Source organism: Colletotrichum navitas (assembly GCF_030913465.1).
Source record: "Colletotrichum navitas strain CBS 125086 chromosome Unknown LY79scaffold_16, whole genome shotgun sequence".
Taxonomy (NCBI): Eukaryota; Fungi; Ascomycota; class Sordariomycetes; order Glomerellales; family Glomerellaceae; genus Colletotrichum; species Colletotrichum navitas.
The window spans coordinates 391849-407741 of NW_026850562.1; the positions used below are offsets into that span (position 1 = coordinate 391849).

At 56.3% G+C, this 15893-nt stretch overlaps 6 protein-coding genes across 6 annotated transcripts; 2 read left to right on the forward strand and 4 right to left on the reverse strand.

The window, feature by feature from the left end:
- Positions 1-72: 72 nt before the first annotated feature.
- On the reverse strand, positions 73-992 carry LY79DRAFT_668112 (FYVE zinc finger protein; the record flags this gene model as incomplete). Its single annotated transcript, XM_060563475.1, has 2 exons — positions 73-459; positions 522-992. 2 exons carry the CDS (start codon positions 990-992, stop codon positions 73-75), a joined length of 858 nt encoding a protein of 285 aa, XP_060416371.1.
- An 887-nt stretch (positions 993-1879) lies between these two features.
- LY79DRAFT_111003 (uncharacterized protein) lies at positions 1880-2978 on the forward strand. Its single transcript, XM_060550692.1, has 2 exons — positions 1880-1921; positions 1977-2978. Exon 2 carries the CDS (start codon positions 2205-2207, stop codon positions 2784-2786), a length of 582 nt encoding a protein of 193 aa, XP_060416372.1. The 5' UTR covers positions 1880-1921; positions 1977-2204; the 3' UTR covers positions 2787-2978.
- Positions 2979-5352: 2374 nt separating this feature from the next.
- Positions 5353-5886, forward strand: LY79DRAFT_547399 (uncharacterized protein). Its single transcript, XM_060557320.1, has one exon. The coding sequence runs from the start codon at positions 5373-5375 to the stop codon at positions 5607-5609; it is 237 nt and encodes a 78-aa protein (XP_060416373.1). The 5' UTR covers positions 5353-5372; the 3' UTR covers positions 5610-5886.
- Positions 5887-7273: 1387 nt separating this feature from the next.
- LY79DRAFT_111014 (uncharacterized protein) lies at positions 7274-7992 on the reverse strand. The gene has a single exon (XM_060550693.1). The coding sequence runs from the start codon at positions 7855-7857 to the stop codon at positions 7330-7332; it is 528 nt and encodes a 175-aa protein (XP_060416374.1). The 5' UTR covers positions 7858-7992; the 3' UTR covers positions 7274-7329.
- A 3648-nt stretch (positions 7993-11640) lies between these two features.
- LY79DRAFT_668114 (P-loop containing nucleoside triphosphate hydrolase protein) lies at positions 11641-14114 on the reverse strand (the record flags this gene model as incomplete). Its single annotated transcript, XM_060563476.1, has 5 exons — positions 11641-11719; positions 11800-11817; positions 13045-13191; positions 13391-13831; positions 14056-14114. 5 exons carry the CDS (start codon positions 14112-14114, stop codon positions 11641-11643), a joined length of 744 nt encoding a protein of 247 aa, XP_060416375.1.
- A 45-nt stretch (positions 14115-14159) lies between these two features.
- LY79DRAFT_111076 (uncharacterized protein) lies at positions 14160-14749 on the reverse strand. Its single transcript, XM_060550694.1, has 2 exons — positions 14705-14749; positions 14160-14645 (listed from the first exon to the last, which is right to left on the reverse strand). Exon 2 carries the CDS (start codon positions 14597-14599, stop codon positions 14219-14221), a length of 381 nt encoding a protein of 126 aa, XP_060416376.1. The 5' UTR covers positions 14600-14645; positions 14705-14749; the 3' UTR covers positions 14160-14218.
- Between the last annotated feature and the right edge of the window lie 1144 nt (positions 14750-15893).

Here is a 15893-nt window from a genome sequence, read left to right on the forward strand (position 1 = left end):
TTTTTCCCCTTGTTTGAGGGAGTTCCGAAACCCTTCTGTCGGTCTCTCCCGCTCCTGGACTTTCTACATCTTCTAGAATGTGCTCCAGTTCCAGTCGCGGGGGACGCTGGCAGCCACCTCGGGGCCCTTGGTCGGCGGCAGCATACCCGGCATCATAGGAACAACGGGGCTCGCGACGATAGGGCTCGATGGGGTGTCGGAGGAGTCGGAGCTCTGTTCGCTACCGCTGCGGCTGCCGTTACGGCTCTTCCATACCTTAAATTCGGTGAAGCAGTGAAAGCAGGCGCGAGCGAGAGTGCCCCGGGGGTTGTAGTTGCAGTCCTCGTCGAGAGGGATGACCTCGTTGGAGTGCGAGTGGCAAAAGATGTTGCCACAGCGGCGACAGTGGTGTCTGCGGTTCAGAGGGGTGAACCTGCGCTTGCAGGTCGGGTCGTCGCATATGACTGACTCGGTGTCGGGCTGCGATTTACTTGTTAACTTTCCTTGCGGAGGACGATGGGGAACGGGCGCATCCAACATACCTTCCAGTGCTTGCGGGTAGGTTCACCGGTGACCTGGGGGAAGAGGTCGGCATCCAGCTCGAGGTCAATGATCTTGCCGCTGTCGCCGGTGGAGCGGCGCGACAGCTTCTGACCGAGGACGCTGAGGCCCGGCAGACTGATGAAGCTGCTGTTGGTGCGGCGCAGGCAGAGAAGATCTCCCCCGTCCGAGTCCTCGGCCTTGGTCGCGCGGGGCTTCTTGGAGTGGTGCTTGTTGGGGCGGAGGACGGCGGGGACGTAGACAGGGCGCACCGACTCGTTCAGGCACGACTTGGGCGAGGTAGGAGACCCATCGTGAGGCGTGCTCAGAGGCGAGGTGCGGTTGCGAAAGGGCTGGGGTTGGGGCACCGTCTGGAAGGAGTGGGATCGGGCATGGGAGAAGTGAGGGCGGTCCTGTGAGAAGAAGGGGCCGCGCTGCTCGACGAGCGTAGGCATTATGAGGTCCGTTGCCATTGTGTTGTTGGACTTGTGGTGAGGACACTTGGTAGTCGTGTTTAAGTGATGCCGAGGATGAGAATAAGGCGCGTCGAGGATAGATGGCGCTTGAAATAAGAAAAGGCGCGTGGTAGGATGCGATTTGATGGGAGAGTGGCGAGAAGAAGAAGCGGATGGTGTGCTTGCGACGGGTTGGTGTAATTAAACGGTAAAGGGAGGGTTTGCTTGGTAAGATGGTGTCGTGTGATGGGTGATGCTTCGGGCCAATCCAGGCTGCAGACCGTGGCAGTCGAAGCGAGGGTATCGGAGTCGACGTGGAGGGAGATGTTGGTTCGTGTTGGTGCAGGTGGTGAATATGATGCTAGATCTTACCCAGGACTGGACAGATGAATATGATATTTGAGCGTGATGCTGCTGTGGTGAGGGAAGCAATCGCAGCAAGATAGAGATGCGTGCGTGCACTGGAGGGGAGCGGATTGGTGAAGTACTCGGGCGGATGCTTGGGGTCTAAATGGATGGGACGAGATTCGGGGCGTGAGATTTTGGTCTCTACGAGGGGGTGAAGATAGGAGGAAGTGGGCGATTCAGTGGACGGGGGGAGGGGGGAGGGGGGAGGGGGGTACGAGCTGCGCAGCGTAAGCGGGTTCCCTATTAGATTCATGCTGCGGCAATTGGCAGAGAGCAGGGCAGGAAGGTACCTACCTACCTCTCTACCCCCAAATAGAGAGAATAGGCAATCTAAGAAGGCGGGAAGGGGGAGTGTGCTTTCCCAAGCACCTTACTCACTTTACTTTGCTCTCAGTGGTGTAAAAGTACTGTCACCTAGGTACCTACCTGTTCGAATAGATTGGACTTTGAAGCGTTAGTTAGACATGACACGCTCTCAGTTCTCTCCCGTCTATCCTCAACCTTCACCATCATCATCATGGCCGCTCCGACTCACGCACGTACGTCCTCAGTCCACGTCCGGAGCATCAAACCAAAAGTTGACTGGATCAACAGTTCCAGCTCTCTCCCTTGAATCAACCCAACGTCATGCTGAGTGGAAGCCCAACCCCTCCCAAGGCCACCGCTAATCTTGCGGGCTACAGCGAGGTAGGCACCTGGGCTTCGGCTCCTGGTCACCCTTAGGAAGAGAGGACAACGACGAGGACATGGAGGGGAAGAAGCCCATGCAGAGGAAGAGCTGCGCGGTTGCTGCGACAAGAGAGTGAGGCGGCGACCACGGTGATGCTGGAGGCGACGGCGACCGCCCTTTCACTCTGCAAGGAATCCCCGTCCGTCCACTCCCACCTCCATTCCGTCCCAGCAGCCACCCACCCAGTCCAGGATTCCGCCCCGATGATCTCCACCTCCCCGAGCCCTCCAGCAGCCAGCAGCACCTCCAGGCCTGGATGCGGTTTAGCCATTCTGGCATTCTCTTCGTCCTCATTCGCTGGCTGGCCAAGCGGCCTTCTGTCCACCCTCGTGGTTGGTCGTCGAGGGGCCGAACCCTTGCCAAAATCAGGAACCCCCGGCTACACCAGGCCTAATCCCCCCAAGCGCACCCTTCCACTCATCTCCCGTTCCGTCGTTGCAACTGCCACCACTGCGCTGTTCAAAGCATGGCCATTACTACTACACGGCAAGTTTGCCTGGTGGTCCCACGGTCTACATACGGTAGTAAGTGGGAGGAGAGACAAGAGCCGTTTCCACAGTGGCTCAACGCCTTCAAAGTCTCCTCCTCCAATCTCCATCTCCTCCCGCATCGTCTCCTCTCGCTCACGTTCCGGGCCCGTTGTCTCGTCTCGCCCGTTCACCAAACCCAGTTAAGAGCAAGGACCGGCGCTGCTCTCGAAAAAGTACCCTGAAATGAATAAACTACGTAAGGCGGTGGTCGGGTCCCCATGCTGCTCATGCGCGCTAGTTCCGCGGCGTGGAATGAAGATCGCTGGGAACCTCCTTCTCTGACGCAACGGGGCCGCTTGCTCGCGTGTCCCGCTACCCTTTCGCAAAAGTGTCATATCCTCCTTCTTCATGCCGTTGTTGAGCCGCCGCTAGACATCCTCCTGGACCGACATGGGGATGGCTCGTCTGCACCTCCCAGGTACGACATGTATTCTGTGCCTTCCCCTAAGGACTACCTGAAGTGTCCGGGACGGGCGAGGCCAGGTCATCATGGTCGTCCCCTTTGGCTCGGGGGGGGGGACCGACTTCTACCTGATAACAGCGGGTCCCAAGGGTCCAAATGAGAGCGATGGACACTGACATACGTATCCAAGGCGGTTCCTCGTAGGGCGAGGACGAAGGCAGAAGAGGATACGCAGAGGCGAGAGAGGGGAAAAGAAAAAAATAAAGCCACAGAAAAAAGCAACGATGACCATGTCACGCTGCACGCCTATGTCCACAAAAATTTGCAGCGGACGAGATGAAGCTGTCGGGGTTAACGCTTTGCGACAGAAAGACCCCTCCAGAACCCACTTCACACGCGCCTCTTTCTCTGTTTCTGTCTCTACCTCCCGCCTCGTCATTATTTTTATTTTATTATTTATCTTTTCGCACGATCTCACAGTCTCCAGTCTGTCTATTTGGCACTCCGGAGAAGGACCGCAATATCGCCTTGGCTCTCGGTCTCATTTTTGGCATTTGCAGTAGATGTGGCCCGGGCGATGGAATGACGACGGCCACACTAGTTTTCCAAACCTAATGGCGGCCGTTTTCTATTGCGTATGTATGTGCACTGCTAGCCGCTAGGCCGCTGAGAGAAAGATCGTCGTCTTCATCTTCCATCGCGATGGTTGTTTCCGCAAGCCGACGACAGATACACTACGGCTTTTCTCTCCCCCCCCCCCTCCCCTCCTCAGCTGCGTCGTCACCGCCAGCCCCAAAAAAACAGGTAGGTACATCGGAAAGCGACCGATCTGGACTCTGCTTGTTGTTGTTTTTTGCTGGCTGCCGCTCGTATCGCACGCAGGCCAGGCGGCGCGCACTGACCAGGCCCGCCCGCCCTCGTCGAGACATATCGGGATTCGGGGATTCGTCCTCCACTTCTTCCACAGGACGGGTCCCGGCAGGGGTGGGTGGGAACGGCCTCGACATGGTGACATGGAAAACGCCGCCGAGCCCTTGGTTGTTTGTACGTAGGAGAAATGCTGCACTGCCTGTTCCAGGCGTAGCGTCTTGAATTTCTGCCGGGACAACTTCTCCTGTTTGCTCTTGTTTGTAATTCGCATGTGTCGTTCGTCGTCCATCCTTTGTCATTTCGGCGGCACCGTGGCTGTAATAGACATTGTTGTCTAGGGCCGGCCTCGTGACGGCTCAACTCACAACGCGGCGGGTGGTGCTGGGGCGTGTCAGTGTTCTTGCGTTTGTGTGCGCACGTATCCATACATGCTGCAGGATACCTTATGCGCCTGCACACCGCGATAGGCGGGATCCAATCGTCCTGTGCGACGTCGGAACGCCTGGTCTGAGTGCCCCTCTTGGTGATGATAGACAGGCCGGGCTTGCTGCATGTAGGTAGTTCCATCAGGTCTGACCCCAGCAAATGCCAATGCCGTGCCGTGCCTCTCTCTCTCTCTCTCTCTTGCGTCTGTGGTGCAGTGTACACTACATGTTATAGGACACATCGAGAGCTCGTCTCTCGACCAAACCGCGTCGAGGCCAGACGCAGCAAAGATGACGTTTGGTATTGGTTCACCCTCATCGGGAATGCCTGACCGCCAGACCAGACCAGACCAGCGCAACGCATGCCAACTCGCACAATACTCCCGACTGTGCGAAATGGACAGCTAACTGCTGGACCACGGGAGAGGACAAGAAGGCTCCTGTCCTGCAAAAAGGGCCCACCGCTCATCTTCTCCATTGCTTCTGCATTGAAGAGGGGGAGGGGGAGGGCGTCTAGGCGGGGGCTTCTGTCTCTCGATTGAGATTCGTACAGATTATCCAAGGCGGTCCCGTTCTCTCCACATTGTGGGGGGATTTTGTCCACTCTTGGACGCTGGGCCCAACCGGACCAGACGAACACGGTTTATTTCCAATCGCCTTGACTCGCCTGTGTTTCGCTCCACGATGTCCAGCCTCCCCAGTCGAGGCTTGTTGCTTGTTGCTCGCCTGGTTGGCAATGGCCACCGTCTGAACAGTGAGTGGCCTCGTCCTCCAGCCCCCCCCCCCCCCCCCCCCCTCCTGGCGCCGCCCAGCTCCGTGTTGGTGATCCTCAAATTTGTTACCAGGCTGCGAGACGAGAAGTCGTCGTCGTCGTCGTCTATCGTAAACGCAATGTCGATAATCGTTGCAAGAGTCGCCCGTAGAGTACTGTGTAAGTTGTCAACAAGGACGGAGCCCTGTGCGGCTGAGTGGGTGGCACAGCGTTGCATGTACGAAGTGCCACAGCAGGACCGGCGGCTGCGGCAGAACCACATGGCAATGTCTAAGGGTGTTTTTTTCTTTTCTTTTCTTTTTTTCCTTTTTTCTCGGCGTTGCTACAAGTCGCCCACCTCGCGGCCGCCAATCAAACTCCTTCCCCAGTTGTGCGCGGCAGCCGGTCGGAAACAAGAAAGAAAAAGAAAAGAAAATCAATACTGCTACCTACTGAGCGACATGCCGCATACCCCCTTTTACCCACATACCGAAACCGGTTGTCGACAAGCGCCGTGATGACTTGCTCCTAGCTCCTGTGGGCGTTTGCTTGTCGGCGGGCTGGCTGGCTGTCTGTCATCAGCGGCGCGCTTCGTGCTTCTCCAGAGCCACCACCGTTCAGCCCCATATCAATACGTCAAAGTCGATCATCGCTCGGACTGTCAGTGGCCAATTGGGGCCGATCTAGGCCGTCGGCCGAGCGAGAGAGGGACGAGACTCTTCATGATTGGCTCAACCCCCTTTTCGAGTCGATGCTCGCAAAGACTCCGAGATTGTATGTGTGAAGTACAGTGGTAGCAGCCAGCAGCCAGCAGCCAGCAGCAGCAGCAGCAGCAGCGTAGCAGCGGTAGCAGCGGTAGCAAGGGCCCGTGGAGAAGGAATCTCCAACTCTCCCGAGTCAGTTGAACCATTGGAGATGACGCAGGTCGTACGACGCTCCCCGGCGTTCAGTGAATTTCGGTCCATGCCTATCCATTCCTGGAATAGCAAAAGCCAAGCCTGACCCTCAGATGAGAGATCTTCTTCTTCTCAGACTTGGCAACTGGACGATAGTCGCGAGAGGTCAACGCCGCGGCGCCCCCCACCACCCCCGCCCCACCGCGGCTCATGTTCTGCGGCTGTCGGGGGACCCGATAGACAGGTATTATGGAGGGAGCCAGGGAGGAGGGGTCGGAGGCGACGCGGAGCAAAGCCGCGAAGAAATGCAGACGTTGAAGCAATAGACGGGGGTATTGGGGCATCAGGCAAGAAGATCGAGAGGGCTTCACGCAATAGAACCGCCGCCAGTGTGTGGGAACTTGCCCACTTCTACTCTCCCACGGGCCCACCGCTCCAGAACACATCCAGAAGCCTGGAGACGGAGGGCGAGGGCCGGTTGGGGCTTGGCGTTTGCAAATAGGTTGCTCGGAGGGCCCGTCCGTAACGGCAGCGCCTTTGGCCCAGGAGCCTCGGCGGCACTTTGGCACTCCAGAGAGTGGAAGAGGGAGAGAGAGAGAGAGAGAGAGAGAGAGAGAGAGAGAGAGAGAGAAGAGGTGCTCCTCCTTCGAGACACCCGGCCGATGGCTGCCTCGCCCGTGCGGCTGCTCCCTGCGGACGAGGCAGATGTGGCGGGGGACCCCCAACGAAAAGCCGAACATGCAAGAACGCTGCACGGCATTGATAAACGTCAGCGCGAACTGCCGTCCCCCTTTTTTTATTATTCTTCGCCACAGCCTTGCGACGATAGTCTGTTCGCTCTCGCTGTCGCCGAACGCTAGCACTGTAACGCAGCTAGCGCATATATCGAGCCCGTGAAGAATCCCCGGGAATCTGGCCGGGCTCCGCTTGCTCCCATCCTATCGCCGTCTAGTTGGCTTCGGTATTCGACCCTTTTCTCGACAACCACGTCCGGCCGAGGCTCAATGCCCTTCCCCCCCCTCCTCCGGGGGGGCCCGTCGAGAGGCAAGAAGCGGCTCGGACGGCGAAAGCAGCGGCGAAACAGGCAAAGGAGAGGCGCGCCGAGGTTACATGGCTGACGGAGCCCTGGTGGGCGGCCACGATGAGAACGTCTACACTAGACACACAACCAGAACGGGTAGGCCAACAAAGACCAGCATGTGGCTCTCCCTCTCCGTGGTAGACTGTTAGTGGTCGACGCACATGGCACCACATCCAACAACCGAGTTTCCGAGCAAGGAAAGGACATGGACATTTCCATTGTTAACAGCATCCCTGTAAGACGATTGGGCGTCTGATCGGTTCATTCCCACAGTTTACTCTTTTCGCTCTCGACAGGCAGGCAACCGCCAGCAAGCTTTGGTAGGTGTTTTTTTTGTCTTTTCTTCTTCTTTTCCTTTCCGTTAATTATATCACCATCATTGCCATTCTTGGACAACGGCGGAGATTGCCGAGTTCTTTTGAGTGCTACGTAGATAAGAAACAGAGCGGTCTTGGGCGTGGCAGTAGGTAATCGCGAAGGGAACCCCCCGTGACAGTCGCTGCCCTGTTTAGAGGAGGCTGTCACTGCCTGCCTGCCAACCACCTTTGCCACCGCGCAACGGCGTGTTTGGCGGTCAAGCAAGCTCGGCGGCCATGGTACCGGGGGGGGCGGGTTTCCAGGCCGCGACGACTGTTTCGCCGCAGCCATCCCTACTACTACGTTGGTATTTACAAGGCACAAGCGGGTTGATATCTCTTGCGTGCTCGCGTGCAGGCGCACCTGGTCTTCCCCGGATTGGCCAAATTGAGACACACGGCATGTCGCCCAACGAGCCTCATCTCTCGACATGATGGGCCAAGAGGGAAAAAAAAGCAAGGGGGCCAGCCAAGCGGGTGCTCGATCCGCGACATGGTCTCGAGAGTCTGCCCCCCTCCCACCTGATTCTGTTATCGCTGAAACCACCCGGTTTCCCTTGGAGGAGGAGGGGGGACAGGACCGTCGCCGCCGCCCTGTGTCGTTCCGAGGGGGCGGAACGGAGATGGGAGCATGGTGGTGTGCAGATTTGATGCGCGATTGTCGGTGAGTTTTGGATTGGGGCCAAAGGGAGGGGGGGCAAGGTCACATCGGTAGTGATCCTCGCTGCCCCGGACTGAACAACCGAGCGAAGATGTTACCTATTGACATGGAAAATGTGAGGCCTTTCTTTTCTTTCGTTTTTTGTATTTTGTTTTTTTGTGGTGCTTGGCAAAAGGACTCCGCAAACCAGAGAGGCATGCTAGCGATCCGTCTTTCTGGAAGAGGAGGAGGCATCGCTAACCTGGCCTGTCTTCTGTCTGTCTGTCTGTCTGTCTGTCTGTCCGCCGACCCTGGGAAACGCACTGCCCGCATTGGGGAAGGAGCAGCCCGAAGGTGATTCGACGTACACCCCCTCCCCACTATTTCTTCTTCGAAAGGGAAGCACGGACGCGCTTATCCGCATCAGGAACCCATGCTGCATGCCACGCTTCATCATCCCTGTCCTTAATCAATTGATGCAGGGTCTTCGCCTCTCATTGGCCGCCTCGACTGCGTCGTTATCGTCGGGAGCTGATTGGTCGCCCGGCCCCTGTCAACGACGCAATACTGCCTCAGGCGTCTAATCCGGCGAGCTGGGCAAGAGCGCGCCGATGCCGGGTCTGGCAAAGCGCGTCGCGGCTGGCAAGCGCCTGCTTTGCTGACGACCGCCGTTGGCTGTATGCAAGGCGTTCAGCATGTGACGTCGCTGTCGGCCATTCCCTCGTCGGCCATGCTCACCGCCTAGTGACATATCATACGAACACATACTAAACGTCGTTGTTCCGCGCCCGATTATCGTATTTTTGATAGCGAATCGTCCAGCTGAGGGCCGTCACACCAACGTTTCCTTTCTTTTTTCTGTGATAGACACCTCATCCTCCCCCGGGGGGAGGGGGGGGTTTGTTGCAGTCCATAAGGCGTCGAAAGCGTTATCGCAAAAAAAGGGGGAACGGGCATTACAGGCTCAAAGTACACGCTAGTGTGCCGGAAACCCCATCCGTTGCCCCCCGGGGGAAGGTTCTCCGGATAGATTGAGGCACAGGAAACGTTGCTCATCTGAGGATGCGATACACAACCAAGGAAGAGCCAACAGCAACCACGACGGCTACGACGCAACGCCCATCGTATGCCTTAAAGTTTGATAAGCGGCGGCCGTGAGTCTCAGTAGTCGTTCGCCCGTCGATCCGTGCAACAAGCAAGCAACTCCCCCCCCCCCTTTTTCACCCTTGAACCTGATTAACCTGCCTGCCTTGCTTGCCTGCGCGTCGCCGAGCGATCTTCGTGCCCAGCCCGTCTCACCCATCCAAACATCTTGTTCGTTCGTGCCATGTGACCGATCCCCTTCCTCCCACCGTCTGTTCCGCGGTCAAGTCAAGGGGGATTTTCGCGATCGCCGGCGCGGGAGGAATGAAGGGATGCGGCGGCGTGTGCGTGAGACGGGAGAGCGTGCCCGAAAGAGATAAAGAGGGAAAAAAAAAAAAAAAAAAAAAAACCTACCCCAAAGCCGCTTCCCCGCGTAGTCGTAGACCATTTCCAAAAGGAGCGCTCCCCTTGGCTGGCCGGCACACTACACGTGTGCCCCGAGAGAGACTGTGTGCGTCTGTGTGTCTCTGTGTGCGTGTGTGTGCAGGCGGCGAGCAAGCAAGATCTCCCTGTCCCGTCGCATCCTGCCACGGGAGGAGAGGAGCCTGGCTTCCGAGCTGCGCCATGACGTATCCGGAAGGCTGCTCGTCTTCCGCTCTAGGAAGGCTGACACGGGATCGCTCAATTCATCGAGATCAAGCCCTTGGGATCCCTCTTTTTTTTACGTTCCCAATCCGCCTTTTCGGTCGCCCTCACTCGCCTCGGCTCCGTGCCGGCCCCCTACTGACTCAGGATGCTGGAACGTTGACGACAGTCGCCCGTCCCGTCCGTGATGGGTTTGTGAGGTCTGTGATATCTGACGCCCGTCGTAGCCAAACATGACGTCGCCGCCGTGATTGTCGGTCATGGATGGAGGGAGGATTGTCGTTTCCCAGTTTCTCGGTTTCCCGAGGACTCGGGGGGCCCGAAAATCTGGTCAACGAAGGAGGAGGGGACGTCCTGGAGGGCCTGACTATAGGGAAGATGTTTGTGAAATGTTTCTTGGGGGGTTGCCGACGGAAACCCCGTTGCTGCTATTCGCGCATGTTTGCCATGACTCGCAGGTGTTTACTCTAATAGACTGGCGACTGAACTCTAATCTAATTGCTAAACCAGTGCATTGGGAGTAGTTACATTGCGATGTTCATACTCGTCGAATGGTTGACTAACGTAGCAAGCCGAGGGAACCCTTTTTGGGGGCGGTAACGTTGATAAGCCATGACTTCTTCGAGCTGTGGATTGGCGAATAAGCTGCGGTACAATCCGACGACTTCGTATCGCGGCTAGGCCGTCTCTCAACGCCGCGAGCCCTTACTGTCGCGCTCAAAGTCCGGGTGGCTTAGGAAGGTAGTATGGACCAGAGATAAGCAAACAAGTGTGAATTGTGTCTACTGAGTAGCGCTGTTTGACATACAGCGTCCAAGTCAGACCATCTATCCGAGCACCGCCCTGACGTTGTTGTGTTCGACTAGTACAAACGAGATCGGGGGTGAACAATGGGTTGCTGTCACTTAGAGACGTTGCAATGGAACTCGAACCTCAAATGAAACTTTCCCCGCCGCTGAGCCCGACGCCTCTGAGGTGACTCGAGAGGATGTTCCGCCATGCTCTCCATGACCTCTACCAACCTCTCCATGTTGACTTCGGTCATCCCGGCGAGACAACGTGACTGTTGCCTGTGACCCTAACCCTCAGCATCCCCTCTCCCTCAGGGGCGGATGCGATGGCTAGCCGCTCCGGCACGGCACCCGGTTCGAGCCAGTAGTCTCAAGGCCATCTTCCCTCAGTCAAAGGTCAACGTAGGACGGGTATCAAGGCTGGAATGCTCAACGCTGGAGCCCAGGCATGCCGGTTGATGATGTCCGTGAGGCTGAGGGAATCTGCTTCACCTATGACGACGTGTTGATCGTGCATTCCCCGGAGGAAAGTTTCCACAGTGGTTGCGGTCCCGCTTGGTCACGGGGGAGGGGGGACGGTGTTGAAGCACGGTCCTATGATGTCGCGGACTTCTTGGACATCGGCGTTGGGGCCTTGGCCAAAGACCACTTCTTGGTGTTTTGTCAGGAGAGCGAGTACTGCGACCCAAGAAGTAGGGAGGGGATGCTAGTGTCAGTCCGGCCGGGAGCCAAGATGTGCTCATCACATGGCTGGCTTCGATCTATGATGGTTTTCCGTTTAGTGATGCTTCAGAGCGGAGAGACTCAAGCCGTGGAGGGGGTTGCGCCAATATGCAATGCTTTGAGACTCTCTCATGTAGATATGGACAAGGTAGAAGGAAAAGTCAACAAACGGGGTCAGTGTGCGGTTCTGGTAAGCATAGACCAGAGACGTAATGATGGACGAAAAGCAGGCTCCGTCGTACTGTGCGTGGGAAAGGCGGATTACGGGGCGGTGAGCGCCAGAGCGGTGGTAGGTGAGGATGGACAATATGAGTGAATCGCCAGGTTTTAGAGGTCACTTTGTCGACTCGGCGGACTGATCTTGTGAGGTCTCGTCGGTGCCGCGGTTGACGTTGACGACGTCGAAACCAGGGCTGGGCTGGACGAGAGCGAGCTGCCATCATATGCCATCCAGGGGGGTGAACAAGACTCAGAGGATGGGGAGATGGCGTACAAGCAGTCGGAAACCTCGCTGGAGCGCGTCAGCGTCCACTTTGTTCCCCAAGTCGAGGAAGAGTTAGTTGAGTGCCTGCCTGGAATACGAACAGCACAATCAAGGACCTCCTGCTGGAAAACAGCAATGGGCAGGATATCCTCGATGCCTTCGCCAGCAACACCGAGATTTTGATGTAAGATACGCCCGACGATGAGTTCCACAACGGGCCCGAACCGAGCCGGCCGCGCCACGGTAATCGAATGTACGGTAGAGACCCAAGGCCAGCAATAGTAGGGTTCTTGAACACGTCCGCAATGGAAAGCGCAATGCCAGACGTGCAGGCTCCACCAACGACCCTCGTGACGCTGCTTAAGTCGTTGCCCTGACCGAAGAAATCGACATCAACATCGACGGAGGAGGTGTCATCAATCTATAAGAACCTAGCCCAGAGTCTCTGGAGTCTGCGTTCAGGGTTTCGTTCTGCAGCGCTCGTTGATTTCTTCAGGATACATGACTGCGGAGAGCCGCAAGCTGCTGAGAAGAAAATAATTTGCCTATACACTGCAGCCTCTTGAGGTTCGTATTGAAAGAGGTATCTGTTAGCATATCGTCGAGTCTAACGTTGACTGCCGTGACCATATTTGCGCGAAGGCTTCGTGACAGATCGTCTGCTACACAAGCCACTGAGCCGATTCCGGTTCAAATACAAGTTGGCACCGGGCTTGAGGGAATCGAGATCGTAGACTGTGTTAGACTGCGGCAGTCTCTGCAGGGAGAGGCTCGTCGCGACGATCCTGGCTATTCGAACTAGCGATGGATATCCGACGGCCGCCTCCATTTTCTAGATTCGAGTATTGCTTCGAGATAGGCACGACTTGCGCCCCAATTTGTGTGAGCACCCGGCTGCGTCGGTCAGGGACCTGAAACGGACTCAGGTGAACGAGTGCAAAGTATGGAATTTTGTTTCTCGGCGCCTGGCTCGAAGACCTAGTAAGATAAACTTCATGGGATCGAGGTAGCCAAGACAGTCGAGACCTCTTGTCTCCATGGATAAAATGGTCCCGGGCGACATGTAAGGGACATTGGTGGCATAGGAGACGTTGAAAACATGCCAGTAAGAGCTTTCTTACGGGGTCTCATTGTGTTCTGTATCATAGTGGTTGCCACATCATCTGCAAATTAGTAGTTTTCTCATAGGGACAGTGTGCAAAACCAAGACAAATTGTCAGGGATCCGAGACACGCAATTTGAAGCAAGGCTTACATCCCCAGATAGAAAGACCCAGAGTGTTTCGGGTTCGAAGCTACAGCGTCCTCAGACCAGTACTTCAGCCACACAATAGGGAAGTTGAATGCAAAGCCGTAGGCGCAGCACCAGAAGAAGAAGGCCACAATGACCCAAGGCGCAACGCTACCAAAGTAGTGTTAGTAGACGGCGACATCGCCTAGTTGGCGTGCCTTGTTGGACTCCTCGAGACCTCAGTCACCGTTTGTGCCAAAGGGTCCATGGCAGGATGAGTATCGGCATCAATTTCGACTTGGGGCTCCCCTCTGCATCCTGGATCCTCAAGCTCTGTATGTACTGGCCATTGATTCAAAGGTCTGCAAACGAGGCTTGTTCTACGACACCACACTCGTCGCCGAGAGCAATGATGTGGTCGGCCATCGGCAAATGCCGAACCGAGTGTGTGCATAATACGGCCGTGACTCCCCTCTGGCGGATGATGCCATCATTGCCAAACACTCTGCGGAAGACGTAATCTTCAGTGGTCGCATCAAGGCCGCTGAGAATATCATCCAGTATCAAAAGGTCGGCCTCCAAGTACAGTGCTCGTGCAAGGGCAATCCGCGGTCTCTGACCGCCGCTCAGAGTCAGACCGTTGCTCCCAATCTTGGTGCGATCACCTTTGGGCAGCCTGTCGAAACATTTGGAGAGCATGGTCGAATCGACGACTTGGCTGTACCGTTCAGGACCAAACTCAGATTGATCAATGATGTTGGCTTTGACCGCGTTGTTGTATCGGAACGGAGACTGGTCGTAATACCCAATCCTGCGATGTTTCAACCCCCAATATAACGTCGCCGGAGGTGACTGGCGTTTCTCCAAGGAGACCCTTAACGGGGTCGACTTGCCAGAAGCCACAGGGCCCACAATGAGGGAAAGTGCGTGGGCTGGGATGGTGATATCACCGACCTCCAGGACGGCCTTTCCCTCCACTCAGCCGAAGGAGACTTGCTTCACCGCAATGGCAGCATTATCTCGGCTTCAGTCTACGGCATCGGCGTTCTTTCCGGAGAGTCGCAGAGGGTCTGAGAGGTGACGGCGAACGCCATGACGGGGCCAAGTTGAGCGGGTGAGAAGGCAATCGTGACGGCGGCGAGGAGCAGTTAGCGCCACTTGCCACCCACGCTGATCTCCTTTAGTCGCAAGGTCTGGATTATGTTTTTATCGGGCCGGACATGGTCGAGATCTTGAGAGCCTTCATGTTTGAGATGGCTTTCGATGTAAGTCCCACTCGTTGTTGGATCGAATCCAGCCAGACTGTTTGGCGCTTGCCGGGGAGCTTGGCGTTGACCGAGGAGGCTGCCGTGCAAACGATGACAACGATGACGGGTGCTACAGAAGCCGCCCCGATTTGCCGTTGCAGCAACCAGCACGTGTCGCGCAAAGGGGGCACAACTGCGTGAAGCCAAGACGGGGTCGGGTGGGTAGATCGCAGGCTGGCGTTCTGGGCGGAGACACGATGGAAACCCCTTCTTTGTTTATGATATAGATAGACCGTGTGCGGCACAGCAACAATCCGGACCAATAGGTTCATTGCATGCCGCGTACGAGATAACCATATTTTCCATAGCCTCTTGGGCCTGATAGTGAATGAGGGTTGCCGGTAAGCAGGTGCTTACGCTGGCTAGGCCGGACTCACAATTGTTGGGTCTGAGATGGACAAATTTTCTTAGTCTCTGGGTGAGAGACGACCAGTTTGACACGGGGTTTCTCGAAGTCGATGAGATCACGGAAGTCAAGTGATTAGAGCTGGAAAGCGAGCACCCGGAGACGCCATGCGCCTTGGCATCGTGGCTGCTGGTTTGGATAGACATAGTCGCCATCATCGCTGGAGCAGCAAAGTTTGTGTAAGCAATTGGGAGGATCAACGGCTAGGAACTCCCGACTGTGCTGTGCCGCCTCCGAAAGAAAGGATTGGATGGGTGGTCACATGTAAAGCCACACATGACAATGCACGTGATACTTGGACGAGACTGATCTCGGTTGAAAAAGGAAGGTTCACACTGACGATTCGTGGCTGCTTTTCGGCTATGGAAGCGTCCCCAAAATGACCAATCACCTGTACCGTTTGTTCGTTGCTGAAAAACACGACAACCTCACTTGCCGACCATCATCGCCGCCGTCAAAAAGGGATTTGACATCGCAAAGGCATTGAAAGTGGAACTGTCAGCATTGGTTTTATTCTCGCTATGCCGGTGCCTTTACCAGTGCCAAGCCCAAATTGAGGGCGGGATCGACGAGGGTGCCGGCGCAGATTTCTTCCCATTCGCCCACGACGGACTGCGGTCCCCAAGGCCCGTTTCATTCCAATCTCGTCTGGCAGTTTCATGATGAGCAATTGGTCGCATTGTCTCCTAGAGCGATCGCTGAGTCGTGGTAGTGTACAGAAATACATGTGCGGGGGGGTCACCAACGACTCACACAGCAGCATGGCAAGGATCTGGCCCCTGTTACTATTTTGACAACCGCACCATCCGTTCGCGCGTGGGGGACGAGCCACATGACAAGACAACGCACCCATCACCAGTCCATCCTCTATCATGGGGCAAGAGGCTGCCTCCAGCGGGACTCCTTTCTCGTCTGTCTAAATAAAAACTCCGAGACGCGGACAACCTCCCGCAGCCATCAACCAGCAACGGGCCAAGAGAGTTAAAACGAGAGCGTTGAAACGTTCGACGCCAAGACCAGCGCGAGACAGCAAAAACCACAAGCTTTTTTTGCCCATTTGCTTTTGCCGCTCATTATAGCGAAGCAGTGGCAGATCCCCATTACACGCTTGGCCTTGGCCTTGGCTACCGCAAATGATGCTCTCGTCGTCGCTCCCGTCC